At 43.0% G+C, this 16,410-nt stretch overlaps 1 protein-coding gene across 1 annotated transcript; it reads left to right on the plus strand.

Annotated features, from left to right (window-relative positions):
• The first annotated feature begins 10,575 nt into the window (after positions 1-10,575).
• Positions 10,576-13,875, plus strand: LOC147628750 (cyclic dof factor 3-like). The gene is made up of 2 exons (XM_086813988.1): positions 10,576-11,277; positions 11,910-13,875. The coding sequence occupies exons 1-2, from the start codon at positions 11,098-11,100 to the stop codon at positions 13,617-13,619; spliced, it is 1,890 nt and encodes a 629-aa protein (XP_086670114.1). The 5' UTR covers positions 10,576-11,097; the 3' UTR covers positions 13,620-13,875.
• Positions 13,876-16,410: the final 2,535 nt, after the last annotated feature.

A 16,410-nucleotide genomic window follows, 5' to 3' on the forward strand; every position in this document is an offset into this window, starting at 1 on the left:
TCTTCATCTAGGTCATGGATGACCTTTTGAGCTTTACAAGCCATTTGTTCCTATATGTCAAGTAGGGCTTCTGAGGCCTGGTCCCAAACTTTGCTAAGTCTAGCCTTCACTGTTTTAATGATTTCCACTTTAGCATCAAGAGAAAGGCACATAATCTCTTCTTCTTCTTGGGTCTTCAGGGCTTGGACCTTTGTCTTGGCTTTCGCCAACACTGTTGTGCTCTCCAGCACTAGATGGTGTCGCCCTAGACTTTGGCTGGCTTTTGAGCTTCCGCTAATTTTGCCCTGAGCCTTTCCACTTGAGCTTGGATCATGTTTTTCTTGTAGTGAGGGTTTTGATCTTCCCTTCACTCAGCTCCTTCTACTAGAACAAGGCCTTTTTCCGCCATAGCGAGCTTGTTCTGCATTGCCACATTATGCTGAGCCATCATTTGTGCTTTGCTCTCCAAGTCCATGGCTTTGGCTACAACATTTTTGAGCAGCTCGTGTTGTTGCTAATTCACGGCGAACATCTGACTGATGGTGCTCCAGGCCTTTGACTCATATTCCTCCACTGCGAGCGAGGGCCTGAGAGAGAGAATGTTCTAGGCCACGGACATCAGCCCTTTGTTCATATGCAGCTACGGGGTGGGAAGTTGCGCCTCCAGTTCTCTGGGTAGCTTGGGGCTGTGGCTTGGTCCTTCTCAGGAAACATCTCTTCATCTACCCTAAGCTTTCTCTTCTTGCTGGCCTTCTGAGTATTTTTTTGCCATTCCTCCTTATCATCTACATCATCTTCAAAAGAATTGAAGGTCACTCTAGTGGGATTCGAGGATCCTCCAAATTTGCAGTGTTATTGTTCTACATAGCGGCCTCTGGACTTGAGATCCACAGACCTAGAGGCCTATGAGATGACTCTTAGGTGTGCATGCACCACCGTTGGTTGTTTTTCCTTAGCCCATGTGGCTGCTCTCTTTGCCATATTCTCTTTGTAGATGAAAGCCCAATTGATCTTTTCTCTTGTTTCTCTTGTTTCTCTTGTTTCTGCTGCTCTGAGTAGCTTGTAGTTTTTATTCGACATATCCTTCAGCTTTCCCACCATGAACATCACATTCTGCAAGAAGAAAAACTATTCTCGATGGGTCTCATCTGCCACATCCTTTAATTGGTGCATGTTGCCTATTTTTGGGATCTCTTCCTCCACCACCCTGGGCTTCATGTTTGTGTCCAGTGTCCCATCCATCGACAACCCTAGTATTGCGTGCACACACACACGTGCGCACGTATGTGTGTGTGTGTGTGTGTGTGTGTGTGTAAATATATCCCTATTGTGTGTGCGTGTATGTATATACATATATCCCTATGTACACACACATTTATATATATGTATGTATGTACGTATATATACATGTATATATATTCTATACACGTATACATACATATAATATATATATATATATATATATATATATATATATATATATACTTATATATATGTATATATAAGTATATATAAGTATATATACATATATACACATATATAAGTATATATATGTGTGTATATATAAATATGTATATATATATATATATACATATTTATATATACACACATATATATACTTATATATACATATATATATGAAATACATATGTATACTTATATTCATATATACACATATAAATAATATATATGTATGTGTGTGTGTGTGTGTGTGTGTGTGTGTGTGTGTACGTATATATATGAATACATATATATACTTATATTAATACATACACGTATATAGGATATATATGTATATGTATATATACATATATATACGTATATATATAATATATATAAGTATATATACTTATATATGCGTGTACATATACTTATATGTATACTTATATATACGTATATAGAATACACATGTATATAAACTTGGAAAGCCACAATGATCTTGGATGGAGGTGTTATAGTTGTAACCAAGCAGCACTTCATGTTTTACATTTGCACTCTGAGCCAACTCTCCTCTCTTTTGTAACCAAACATCACTACTTGGATAAGTGTTCTATGTTTTGCTTGGATAAATGTTATATGTTTACACTTTGGGCTAACTACTCTCTCTTTGCCCCCTTAGCTTCAAGGAAAAGTTTTTTTTCCAGAGAAAAAGATCCTTCTGTTAGTTTACGAAGAAAAATAGCCGTAATTGCTAAGTACAAGCTCGTCTCCACATGGGGAGTGAGAGTCAAGAAGCATAAAAAGGGGGAGGATGCGCTTCTCCTCTGGCTGGCCACTCTAGGAGGCAAAGGCTATCTCATACAATGGGGGAGGTCGAAACAACCACATAGGTGGTCTACAATGCCAAGTGAGCTCGCCACCATTGTCAATGAGAAAGCGACCATTGTAGACCACATAGTTGGTCTACAATGCCAAGTGAGCTCGCCACCACTGTCAATGAGAAAGCGACCATTGTAGACCACATAGGTGGTCTACAATGCCAAGTGAGCTCGCCACCATTGTCAATGAGAAAGCAACCATTGTAGACCACATAGGTGGTCTACAATGCCAAGTGAGCTCGCCACCACTGTCAATGAGAAAGCGACCATGATGCGAGATCCTCACAGGAAGGCCTTCCAGCACTTCTAGATGTGGTATGAGCCACGTTGAAGCTTCATCCACTGACCAAGGAGGGTATGAATGATATCAAGCCAGATGCTCCGGATGGGCTAGTGGGGTGAGGGTGCCTTTGATGGCTTCACTACATCGAGCTCTCCAAATGTGCCATGCGCGGGTAATACTGTTGCAAATCTCCCATCTCTGGCTAGAACCTAGAGTCAATGACTAGCAAGTGGAGCTGGAACTAGCACTTCAAAAATATGAAGGTGAGAGACCCGAAGGGCTAGTCCCCCACCCTCCTCCTCATATGACATGATGGCCCATGGCCATGGCCTCCGGTGGCCCAAGAGACTGTGCCCCATGTAACGGTGCAGGAGGGGGTCGGTCCATAGTGAAGATGCGTAGGATCCACCACCAAACGTGCTAAGTCTTCAGACAATCCCAAAGACAATGATGCTGGGAATCCTGAGGCTGGCCACACCTCGGGCATAATATTGGCCTACCTCTAACAACCAACCAAGTGCCAATTGCCAAGCTCCTATGTGCCAGTTGCCACATAAATTATCCCATAGCCTCTTCGAGAAATCTCAGAGGGTGTGGTGAGAGGCCATGGGCATGCCAGTGTGCTGTTGGAGTGCCCTCGACCTCTAGCATCTAAATCTTATGGCCCAACCATGCAATGCATGCAAAAAAGGGGATACCAAGAGTCTCCTCACTATCCTCTAGATCATGCCATGTTCACTCGCTTGGGTCCCACTGGAAATGCATGAGAGGCCTTCCCTCCCAAATCCAGAGTTGCGCTCTCTAGCCACCTTGACCGACAGAGGGTTAATGTGCTACTCAACCCTATGCAAGGTGCATCTCCTAAAATCCTTAAGGGGGGCTCTGTTGTCTCCACTCTGCCAATGACTTCCAATAGAGAAGGTAAGGCATACCTCTCATCCGCTATTATGCCTAGTGAACACTCCCAACCATTGCGAGGGGAGGAGGGCTCGGTATTGGGGCCAGCCACTCAGGAGGGATGAAAGAGTAGGCTGAGGCTTTCCAAGCCCCCCTGTGTCCTAGTAAGGCCCCTCTCTTAGGCCTCAAGGGGTAGCTGTCTTAATGTAAGCCAATCTCTAAGTGACCTAGCGGGATGCATCCTCAATGATCCCCATGCAATTCGAGTGATCTTCTGTACCAGAATTTTTGCCATGCCATCTTCAAGTATATCCTCTCTGCCGACTCTAGCATGTTAAAATCCCCACCCACACTAGAAATCGGACCTGTCGAAAGGGACTACAAGCTATACTCCAAAAGGTGGCTCTACGCTTACAACATTCAATGCATATATGTTCAGAAAGCCCACATAGTCCTCTCCAATCTTGATGGTCACCCACTGAGCTCGTCTAGTGATAATGGTGCCTAATTCAACCAATTGTCCTAAATAGCTGTTCACTGATGGAAATGCTATGTCCTAGAGAGGCCAAAAGAATGGGACTAAAAAGTTAACTCCTGCCTTGCACGATCTTCTCGCTAGTTGGTGGTGAGCATGCTCACTGATGGAAATGCATACTCCATCGTGTGTCTAAGAGGAGCCAAAAGAATGGGACTAGAAGGTGTGACTCTTGCCCTACAAGATCTTCCCACTAGCAGCAGCGGCGGGGAGGCAAGTACACCCCTCTGAAAGATGGTGGTCTTGAGTGAAGAGAATGCCAATGGGTCCACCAACTGCTACTCTGTGAAGCTCCTCTCTAAGGACTCCATGCCTCTGAAAGTATTGTGGACCCCCCGAACCCTACTAGATGTTCCATGAGAATCCAAATAACTCAGATCTATGGTGGGAGGCAGAGCTGTTGGAACTGTCCTCCACTCGAAGAGTCTTGGGTGTGGGTTGTTTTGATGGATAGTAGTCACTGTCAATCCTAGGGCAAAGCTGCGCCAGAGATGGGCATGAATCCTGCCCTCTATGTGGAGCCACTTTATTCAAGCTATGAAGTATGCACACTCAAGATTTCACCTATTGTAATGCAGGTATCTATAGGAGGGGGAAGGGATACTACCACTAAAACGGGAAGAAACACAAAAAGAAGCACCTGTAGGCTGGAGCATCTCCCCTTCATGATCTATGTGGCCTGAGCCATCCAACTCCATCCAAGCCAAAGGTTAGAGGTGGGTAAGAACATCAGTGTGATACGTAGATCATGTAAATGGTGTGAGCGCTGTATTGATTGCCTACCCATGAATAGTGGCGCGGACCCACTCCCCTAGTGCCAGGGGGAAGCGTACCACTCTCTAGGGTGGAAGGTTTGGAGTGATGTAGCACCACACATATACGAATGGGAGCCACCGTCTCCTCGAACATACCAACTCCTTCAAAAGGGTAGGCATTCAGAGAAGATGTAGTCAAGCGGTACCCTAGGGGGCCCACATGGCGACTCAGGGAGAGCCTACACCGGAGAGGCAATGATGGTCACCTCTATCAGGTCCATGAAACAATGGATCAAATGGCGGATTGAGCTAACCGGCTGCCTTTGCTCCGGGTTTGGCGTGATTGAAGGGCAATGAGAATGCTCTAGGGAGACAAAAGGGGAGGAGGAAGGGGGTTTTGATAATGTCAGAGAGCAGAGGGAGTTGTAGGGGGGAGAGTTAGAGCAGAAGGCAGGGGTAGGGGGAAGGAGAAGGGGAGATGATGGGGAATGAACAATGGCTAAGAAGGGGGGCTAGGGGCTAAGGGTTTTCCTACGAGGGGGGGCTAGGGGCTAAGGGTTTTCCTACGAGGGGGGGGGAGGGTAGGCAAGGGTTATGAGGTCGGGCCCACCAAAGGCTCTCAAGTATCAAAGAGCCTCACGGGAATATGAATGCCTAGAGAGGGGTCTCGATGAGGTAACAATCTCCAGATGGGGGGGCCAAAGGTGGGTTCCTCGAGGGTACTATGAGGGGGGCGGGGGGCATCACCATCACGGGGCTACTAAGATAAATTCTCATAACAGTTCTTTGATATAACTATATCCTCCCGTGTCCTGCTAGCTTGGAGATGCCACTCTACTTTGGAAGTTGGCCGGTGGTTTCGCCTCAGGCTAGTGGTCTCTGCCACTCTCCTATACCAGGATCAAATAAGGTCATGTCCTAGTGCTCTAGTGCCTAGGGGCCTATGTCCCTCCTACCCCCCTGAGGAGGATCTGAATTGGGGGACAGGAGACTACTGCGGAACCATCCTCTTGGATAGCCAAAAAAGCTCTAGCAAGGTGTCCCATCTATCGACAGATGAAACATTGGAGTAGGATGAGGCTAGAGTACTCAACTCTCTGCAACATAGTTCCCTTGGAGGCGAGGAAACGATATAGCATGATGCACTAGCTCCGAAGAGGCTATGCAGATACAAAGGGATGGAATCCCAGCTGCCCAAGCAAGAACCGAAGAGGTGGTGTGGGGGGGTTCCATCATTCTCCTGATAGCACCACCTATCACCAAGAGAAGAGGAAGGTATTTCTTCCTACCTAAGACCTTGAAAGTAGACTATCACAGGAAAGCCTAAGATGCCAACCAAAGGATCGAACGTTGGGTCAAAGCCATGCTGCCACCTTGCAAAGAAGGTCTGGGCTGCACGTAGTGCTGCGATGGGGCTTAGCTACATGACTCTGTTTGCAGCTATATATGAATCAAACTCAACCTGGTAGTAGAGACACACCTCATGGGATAAATATTAGTGATCTTTCCAAGCACACCAAGAAGGATTACCTGTAAAACAATCCCTGAGCTGTCTACGTACCAGGCGGCTACCCACACTCTTGCATACCAAGGTGGAGACCTCCAAAGATTCCCCTTTCCTTCTGTGACACTAGCAGTACTCTAATGCTTACATGGTTCCCGAAGCGGAAGGTAGGCAAGTACTATGAGCCCTCTGTCCCACACATCTATCCAGAAGTGTGTTTCATTGAATGCTCCTATCTTTCGGCAAAGGTCATGTGAGTGTGCAGTTATGCTTCAGATGTTTGCTATACCCATATTGAATCCCAATTTCCCTTATCCCCGGTGCACTCACTTTGGATCTTCAACACACAAGGAGAGTCGCAGGTAGGGAGAAAGCCCTAGCTGCCCAACACACAAGGAGAGTCGCAGGTAGGGAGAAAGCCCTAGCTGCCCAACACGTCCGACTGATCATTCCACTGGCATCTCACATTCACGATACTCCCCATTCAACTACCACTCAAGGGTCTAGTTGGAGATATGCCAAGAGTTGGCTATTCCCAATTATCTCCTTTTACAACAAGTTATTGCCGTTGTCATATCCTATACATCGATTAGTAATACCCACTTCGCCATGGGTTTTTCTAGTACCTAGGTCCGCATAGCCTTGGTCGCGGATGATGGAGCGACTACCATGGATTCCTCATGGGGGTTCAAGACCAGAAGTTGTCGAATCTTGCCTAAGAGAAAACTGCTTGAAAGGAAATAGCACCTTACCAAGAAGATGAAGAAGAGTGTAGGGAGGGGGGAAGTGGGCGAAAGCACTTACATTTCTCAAAAATTGAGGCCAACCTCTTGGGTGCTTCAAGGAAACGGTTTGCATAAAATAGCTTACATTTCTCCAAAATTGAGGCCAACCTTTTGGGTGTTTCACTAGATCCTTGATGCTACCATCTACATGTCTTGCTTGCTTCCTATTCACATTGTAGATGTTGCATCCTCACATTGTAGATGATCCATCCTTGCCACCGCCATTATAAGCCTAGCTCAAACTTTTGGGTTACATGCATGAGTGCTTTTGGTTATGACTCATAAGCAAGAGGTTATACTTTAGCATCCTCATCATGGGCTTGTGTTGCGTCCCCTAAAATAGCATCAAAAGATAAATGAACAATCAATATGTGATGCAAGTAAAAAGTATGAAAACCTCCAACGTCATTTTGACCACCTTCTTGTAAAGGGTAGACAACTTGTGAAGCAGGTGGCAAAGAGGGCAATCATGGGGTTTTGTCATCTAACACACACATTGGAGCCAATGGCATGCCGACTCATGTGGATGAGCGTGTAGTTGAGAACAAAGGCTTAATCTCAGCTCCATAGGTGATGGGACGATGAAGCTACCATGGCAGTAGGAAGAAGGGAAGGCGTAAATTATAAGGGGCTTCTATAGGTGCACATAATGCGGGAGATGCAAGAGAAGAGGAGCAAATGAATGGGTTCTACAATGCGACCAACTCGTTTTAAAGTGGATGGGTTCTACAATGCGACCAACTCGTTTTAAAGTGGATGGGTTCTACAATGCGACCAACTCATTTTAAAGTGGATGAGAGAAGCTCTGCTAGTCACACCTTCTCCGTTTTGCATGAGCTCCATGTGTCCCTCCCTTGCTATAAATTTTGGGGATGTAGCTCGCTTAATTTAGAAGACCAATGTACTCGTTGCATCCTTTTTAAGCAAGGTGGCCACTCAAGGAGGTTATTTTTAAAAACAAGCATATACACCATGTGCGTGCAAGCATGAATTTAAAACAACCCTATTTTTTAAATTTTATGTTTTCAAACTTGGTTGTTAAACCACTCTTTTATTTGTAAGTGTACATGTTTGAATTTTGAATTTGAAACCCTACCTTTGTAAATTTAATGTAATTTATAAATAAATTACATTAAGAAACTCTTTGTTAAATCCTCTCTTGCATGTATATGGTATGTAAGTCCCCCAATTAAAAATCCTCCCCTCCATGCACTTAGGTGTTGTTGTTACATATGTCTAAAGTGAGTGGCTACATCTCAACGACTTTGACAATGGTGAATGGACATGTAGGCAGTTTGGAGGGAGGTGGATGTACGGGGAGCCAATCCAAAGCTTCTATAATTATTTCATGTCTTCTTGCACAGAGATTATGCATCTTCTTTAGGCAACGTGCTTAGCCATGGGGATCTCTACTAAACATCTCAACTTGCTCTTTTTCGAGTTAAAAAGCTAAATTATACCCTGTAATGTTTGGATCTCTTTTCACATGCAAGCTTAAAACATTTCTCAATTAAAATAAACCTATAATTTGGTTGTTCTACATATTCATAACAAAATAATATCTATCTACACAACAAACCATTAAAGCCAATACCAATTGTATTAAGCGTCACAATCTACATAAGCTGATAGTAGGTGAAACACCCCAAAGAAAGAATTGCACACACTTGAGTGTTTACCCAAGATCCACACACATAGAAGCTAATAGACAATATGTTTATCTCCAAAGAAAGAATTGCACGCACTCGAGTGTTCACCCAATAATTTACTTCAAACTTAACTTTTGTAAGACTTATCTAGCATCTAGCCTTGTTGTGTCCAAACAATAGGACATAATATTGTCCCTCAAATTCTTCCAAACAAACAACAACATTCAAGTTGTCAAAAAGGGATATTTCATTAAATTATAAACACCCTCGGAATCATGTTGCTTAGTTATGTGGTTTACGATTGCGAGAATTACAAACATCTCTAGACTTTTAGGAGGAGTGAGAGGGACAAGTTCACACACACACACACACACACACACACACACACACATACATACATACATACATACACATAGTGTATGTATGTATGTATGTATGCATGTGTGTGTGTGTGTGTTCGAGTCAAGAGCTTACCTTAGCCTTGTTGAAGCATGTGTGTGTATGTGTGTGTTCAAGTCAAGAGCTTACCTTAGCCTTGTTGAAGCATGTATGTATGTGTGTGTATGTGTGTGTGTGTGTGTGTGCGTGTGTGTTCAAGTCAAGAGTTTACCTTAGCCTTGTTGAAGCATGTATGCATGTGTGTGTGTGTGTGTGTGTGTGTTCAAGTCAAGAGCTTACCTTAGCCTTGTTGAAGCATGTGTCATTGGTCTTGCCTTCGAGCTGCAAATGTAACTTCCCATTGTGCGTGCGCTACCTCGAAGTATATATTAAAACATATATTATAAGCTTAAATAATACAAAAATGACTTATTGCTAATATAATATATAGAGAGAGGGATGCAAGTATAATAACTATATAGGACTATAGTTAAACATACAAATATAGTTGTATATGAAATTATATAATAGCATAAAAGCTATATACCCACTATATGAATATAGTTGTATATTTATTAATTAACATTCAAGTGAACATATCGCATGAAATTTTATTGATTTTAGGTGTGAACTTGTTTAATAGCAACTAATGAACTTTATCAATATAATTTTTGTTCAGATATACAATATAATAAGCCAAGCTTTAATTAATTTAGGCCTTGAGTAGTTTTACACATGATTAAGTGATACACTGAACAATTCAATTAAATAAACTTTTGACTTCATGAGTTTGAAAGCTTAGAAAGAATAAAAGAGAAAACAACATAAAATGATCATTTTTGGTGGTTGAATAACTACAAACAAATTAAGTACTTCTTTTGTTCTACTTGTTAAATGCCACTTTAAAATATCATGTGTATAAAGCCAAATGGTTGGATGATGTGTAATTGTTATGACAAAAAAATGCATTCACATGAGTGTATACATCCGACTCTGTATCTAACAACAGTGACGACAATCGACAAGGCCGGACACGATGTTAAAGTAAAATTGTGTTTAGCTTGGGAGGAGGGTACTCAAGGAAATGCACTACATGCACGACACACACACGGTTGCAAATAACATTATAGAAGGAAAAACACCATAGTTTCTTCATAATATATTAAGAACTAGTTAAGAGTTATATACAAGACTCATATACATAGCTTCCTAAACAAGCATCATGGAGTCTTAAGACTGTTTGCACACAAGTGGTGATATATATATATATATTGTGAGGGAGAAAGAATCTATTGAATAAAAAAAGAGAGAGATTCACGAGGAATGACTTTAGGGGAAAGGGAAAGATATGTGTTGGCAAAGAGGAGCATTAGTAGCCACAACTTTAGATTGTGGCCCTTGACCTCTTAACCCACGTGCCAAAGGGGCCCTCTTAAAAAGTAGGAAGGCGCCATTTCATACACCAACCGCACCTTTTGGAGGGGAGAAGATTAGGTTAAAAAAAGAAATTATTATTAGAGCTTGAGAGAGTCCCATCTCTCTCTCTCCTCTCACCTTGAGAGGAGTTGTAAAGTGTATTGTCAAAAGAACATGATGATCATCAGTAAATTTAATGGATTTTTTTCAAAGGCTGCACTTTTCTCCTCATCATCATCCCTTTCTAATACTCGCATAAATCAATCACTCTCTTCATCCTCATCCGCCTTCTTCCTTTTCTCCGCACAGACCTGTGTCTCTCTTTGCCTGCACAAGAGAACCCAACACAGCTTAGGACTCTCCCCCTCTCTTTCTCTCTCGCTCTACGTTGCTACTTTTTGTTGTTTTATGCCACCACAACCTTCATTGTTTCTGTTCTCTGCCTGATGCTATGTCATTCCCTCCTGTTCAGTGCCACGGCCCTCATGTCTTCTGATTTTTTTCATCTTCATCATACTTACCCGAGTTGTTTCTGTGATTTCTAGCTCCTCCTCCTCCTCCTCCTCCTCCTCCCTTCTCTTCCCCGTTTCCTTCGTCAATGTCTGCAACGTTGTCTGGGATCCCAGAGGATGGTTCGCAGGCCAGCGATGGTGTTGCAAGAAGACTTTACGATCCGGCTTTCAAGCTTTTTGGGAGAACAATCCCTGTCTCATCCGACTGCAAGAAAACAGCAGAGGAGAACCCTGCAGCCGTCCGCAATGAATCGCCGTGTTTCCAGGTCCGATCTGATTCTTGAAGAACCCCATTGTTAGTTACAGCTTCTGTGTAGTCCTGTATGGTCGGGGTTTATGTATCATTCAGGGATTCTGTATAGCAGGGTTTCTGTGTCATTCAGGAACTTTGTATAGCTAGGTTTTCTGTTTTCTTGGGTAGTTAGTTGTTTCTGTTTCCCCTCTATGGTTTTCTGCGTTTGTCTGCTTGCATTTCTGACTTGCTAGTTTGATTCCCTCGTGGCCATTAAAGGTACTCGGTCAGGGCTCCTGCACGATTGCTGATTGTTTGTTATCCATGGAGCTAGGCCATGCTACTTTTTTCTTCGAGTCTATATGCTAGCTTTCACAGGTATTCAGGTAGTTTCTGTTGCTTGCACATTAGAGCTCTTCTGCCAGGTTTTCTTGCATGTCACAGCCCCCTCATTACAAGGGTCCTTTTTCTTTTTTGCTTTCTTTCTGCACTGTCCAGGAAGCCATCTGTTTTACTTGCTTGTTAGAGCAGCCTAATGAGGTCTTGGTGCCTAGCCCTTTTCAGCTTCTTAGCATCGTGTTGGAGATGTTTTTTTTTTTTCGTAAGGGTTTCTGTGCCCCCTTATGCAAATACCCTGTTTACATGTTTCTTTGCTTCTGTCTCCAGGATGTAGGAGATGAGGCCCCTGAATCCGAAGATGAAAGCTCTGTCCCAGATGAGTTGGGAAGCTCCTCAGGAAGCAATGACGGGTGTGACGAAGAAAAGGTAATTGAAGCGATTGGGGATGGTCTTGAAAACCCTGTCACACCAACTATGGACCTGGCAGGAGAGAGCATGGATGCAGAGATGGTTAACCCTGAGGATGATGGCCAAGCAGACACATCCCAAGACCAGGCTCCAAAGAAGCCTGACAAGCCCATACCATGCCCTCGCTGTGAAAGCTTGGACACCAAGTTCTGTTACTACAACAACTACAATGTGAAACAGCCCCGTCATTTCTGTAAGAACTGCCAGCGCTATTGGACAGCAGGGGGGACTTTGAGAAATGTGCCTGTTGGTGCTGGGCGCCGGAAGAATAAGCACTCAGTCGCACATCAACGAAGCATGCTACCTGAGGATCTGGTAGTTAGAGATGACCCGCCTGAGAATGCCCAGCAACTTCCTTCACGCCCTGGATCTTCACTTGCGGGCTTGAACAGTCACATTAAGACCGGGCTTCCGTCCTCTTCTCCTAGACACCTGTTATCCTTGGATGTGCATTCCCTTCTGGCCCTAGAAAGCCCGCCCTCCAGCACAGTCCTTACCTTTGGGCAAGAAAGCCCGGTATGCGGAAGCACGGGGGCGACTCCATTCACTCCAAGTAGATCAGAAGTACTGCAAGGGTACAAGCCAGAAATGTCACAGGCTCAAGCAAAGTTCAATCTCAAGGTGGATGCAGGCCCGTCCACCCCATTAGACACTGACAAAAGGGTTCTTGATGCAAACCGCTACAAAGAACAGAACCCCTCTGGCATTGTGAATGGGATTAGAAATGAAGCCATCAAGCCTGCTTTTTGGAATCCTGTTCAATCTGTCGGTGGAGAGCCTGCTGCGAGATCTGTGGAGTCTGCTCAACTTCCGGTGCCCTTCACAGTTACTGCTAAACCTGAGGCTGGTACTCCTAGTGATATACCCAATAATTTTGATGCAGCTCTAGCATGGGCCACCGGTGCTCCATTCTCTTTAGTAGGTGGTCCTTGGCAGTATGGAGCAAACCTTGGCTGGGGCAACATGGCCCCTGTTACTGCAATAGCAAATGCCATGCAGGGAGTCATGAGTCCCTCCAGCAGCTCGGCAGGTGCCAACCCTCCTCAGGCTGCAAACTTTGTCACTCAGCCTCCATGGGCTGCAGCCGTTGGGAGCCTCTGGTCGGGAATCCCATGGCCTCTCATGCAGAGCCCATTATGGGGACCCCCTGCATGGGGTGGTGCCTGGGCCATGCCATGGGCAGCTCCAGTTAGCGCCGCCGCCGCCGCCGCCGCCGCCGCTGCAGCCAATCCAGCTCTTGGAAATCCTGTTCTTGGAAAACGGCTGCGGGAGCAAGGAGTAGCTGACAGTGAGAAAGGTGGTTCACTTTTGGTCCCAAAAACCTTGAGAATAGATGATCCTGGTGAAGCTGCACAAAGCTCCATATGGGCAACACTTGGGCTTGGAAAAAGATCAGACACCTTCGGCTCTGGTGGTATCTTTAGGAACTTTCAGGCAAAGGCTGAAATTAAGGACACTGACGATTCCCATGATCAGGCTCGGAATTCGAATCCTGCTGCAATGAATCGATCGGTGGTCTTCCAGGAGAACAATTTGGTATCACAAAATGCAGATGTTAAAGGTAAGTAACATGGTAGTCAAGTCCTGTATACCAAACAAGGTTGATATGGCTCGATCAGCTCCCAAGTTGTGAAGGACTTCTTCATGCTAGTGTATGTACATTATGAGTGGTTGGGTACCCTAAAAACTACCTAAGTTGTAGTAACGATGAGTAATACTGGGAAGCTTACAGGATGGTTAACTCTGTACAACTATGGCCCTTGTACTAAAGCTGCAGTTTGTAAAACCATAGTTTGTGTAATCGATCTATTCCTGGTTCAGAACAGTTTGAATAAATAATTGACTGATGTGCTAGTATGTAGATGGCATTGCGATTACATGGTCAAAAGGAGCGAATCTTATGGCAAGGAGGTTGAGTTTGTTTTTTGGTATAATGCTACCAAGTCCATAACATTAAAGATTCACTCCTCTCTACATATGAACATGGACATAATTAGGAACCGTCAAAGGGACATAAGAACTCGCAAGGCAGATGGGGGGAAGGTAACATATGTGAATTTAAGCTCTTGGTGGGAAAGTAAAATTTCTAGGTGGGCATTATCTTTCATTGTTTCAGAGGCAGTGTAACAAAGTAAGACCACCATAATTATTTAAGGAAGCTCTTAATCTCTACACAGAAATACACAAATCTCTTTTTCCTTCCCTTAGATCTCGTCGCAACCTTTTCCTCTACCAAAAGAAAAGAAATACTGGGTCTAAAACTGCTGCTCCCTCCTGTGTACATAAGGGTCCAGCCACTATACTTCCCCATCAAATGCCGTCACTTATTTTCTCTTAGAAAAGCACAACATGGATGAGGAGGTGTAGGCAAAGGCCATGGGAAGTTCAGGCAAAGGCCATGGGAAGTTCTTTCTCTAGAGGCAGCTGGGGAGATGGTGCCTGCCAATGATCCATTTTCCTAGGGAAAGGCCAACCCATGGAGTTTCCTAACCATCATGGTCTTGGAGAGTGGAACAATTTATTAAATTCTCCTTGTTGATGTGGCAATTTTTAATTAGCTCTCTATTTTTTAACATTCCATGCGCTGATGTGTCAAAGTTGTATTGGTCGCTTATTTTTATTTTTTAACATTCTCATTGCTTATGTGTCATCAACTCATTTGCTTTCATTTGAGTATAATTCCCATTGTTGATGTGTCAATATCCTATGGTGCATTCTTTAAAAACAAAGCCTGGTGATTTAACGGCTGGAATTTATTTTCCTGACCTAAGACCATGATATTGATAGATAACTTCTTGTATAATGAGCTGCCTCAATATAAACATCAGATCACAAAGCACCAGAGATGATAAAGACTATGAGAGACTTAAGTGCTCTCTACAATATGTGCTCCCAAATCTTGGTGTGCGATATGAAATGGCAAGCACTGCTAGTTTGGAGGAAAATATGGAAGCCAAAAGTGCTGTCTTGTATACGAGTTGGCAGAAGTGGTGTTCTTATTCCGAAAGTGGCTTTTCTCATCATGGAGTGGTAGGCCCTTCTTTCGCCCTACCCTTTTTTGAGGGAGAAAAAGGGTAACTAAAAGTATCGTTTTTTAAAAAATGGCATTTTGAAATGTCAACAAAATTGCAGTGTACTTGGATATAGTGGCCAAGAAAGGAATTAAATTTTTATTTGTGGATATAGTGGCCAATGGTTTATTCTATTCTAGAAGAAAGGAGTTAAATTTTTATAAGGAGAATAAATTTGTTGTACGACTATTTTTACATCTTAAACTAAAAATGCATTTCTAGTTCCTCAAGGCTTCATGTTAAACCTCATGATATTTGGTTACTTTAATCAATAGACCCACCTTGTTTAAATGCATTTGTATGGCAACATGTATTATTGATTTATCAATCTTATTTTACCACATGTTGATAAGAGTAAGACATGTACAAAGATTAGAATAGATAATTGGATACCATTCAAACTTTCCATCATACTCATGATCTTTGTTATGCATTTCAACAAGATTAAAATTCTACAAGTGAAATTAGTTATATTTAACACGTACTTGTTTTATAGATATAATAGATACATATGTTCTTCCAAATTATCACATAGCTTGTTTGTGCTTCTTTGTGTATCTAGAATCTTTAACCTCACACCCAAAGAGAGCTTGCTAGAGAAGTGTATCCTTTGAACAACCTCCTTGTAGACCATGTGAATCGAATTACATACTCAAAAACAAGGCATAAGTTTATGTATGGCCTTACGTACCTTGTCTCAATACCTACTTGTGAAGTCTTTCAGTTTATGTATGGCCTTATGTACCTTGTCTTAAATACCTACTTGTGAAGTCTTTAAAGCCTATAATATATGGAAACTCATGGGCTCTAGAATAATCTAAAAAGGATTTTAGAGGATATCTTGGAGGCATTGGAATGCCTACAATATCATACACATACTAGTGTACACAATCATATATAAACAAACACATGGCATACCATATGTTTATTTTAAGGGTGTATTTATTATATTAGTCATATCACTGCCAACAAAAGTAGTACAAATCTTTTACAAAATATGTTTCTAGTAATAGTGTCTTGTTAGGTCTCTAGTTTAGAATCATGTTCTCTCAATATGGTAGGGGATGCAAAATGCATTCTAGGAGAGAAAGTTGCTACTTTTTTTTATGGTTCTTTCTTCTATTCTAGTCACCATCCCTTATGGATTTTTAGGGCTCCATGCCTCGTTTACCGGGGGGGTCTAGAGATGTGCTTCTTTAGACCTCCATTTGAAACACTTTTCAAGTCTAAACATATGCACCTCTTCTTCATGCAATCTCTATACTTAAATAAATCAAGAAAACTAGCTT

This window comes from Cibotium barometz, chromosome 19 (genome assembly GCF_041138505.1).
Source record: "Cibotium barometz isolate CiBa-2024 chromosome 19, ASM4113850v1, whole genome shotgun sequence".
NCBI lineage: Eukaryota > Viridiplantae > Streptophyta > Polypodiopsida > Cyatheales > Cibotiaceae > Cibotium > Cibotium barometz.

Coding starts and splice junctions, on each gene's coding strand:
- LOC147628750 (XM_086813988.1), top strand. CDS start 11,098: ATGTCTGCAACGTTGTCTGGGATCCCAGAGGATGGTTCGCAGGCCAGC. Junction 11,278..11,909: donor ATGAATCGCCGTGTTTCCAG/GTCCGATCTGAT, acceptor TTCTGTCTCCAG/GATGTAGGAGATGAGGCCCC.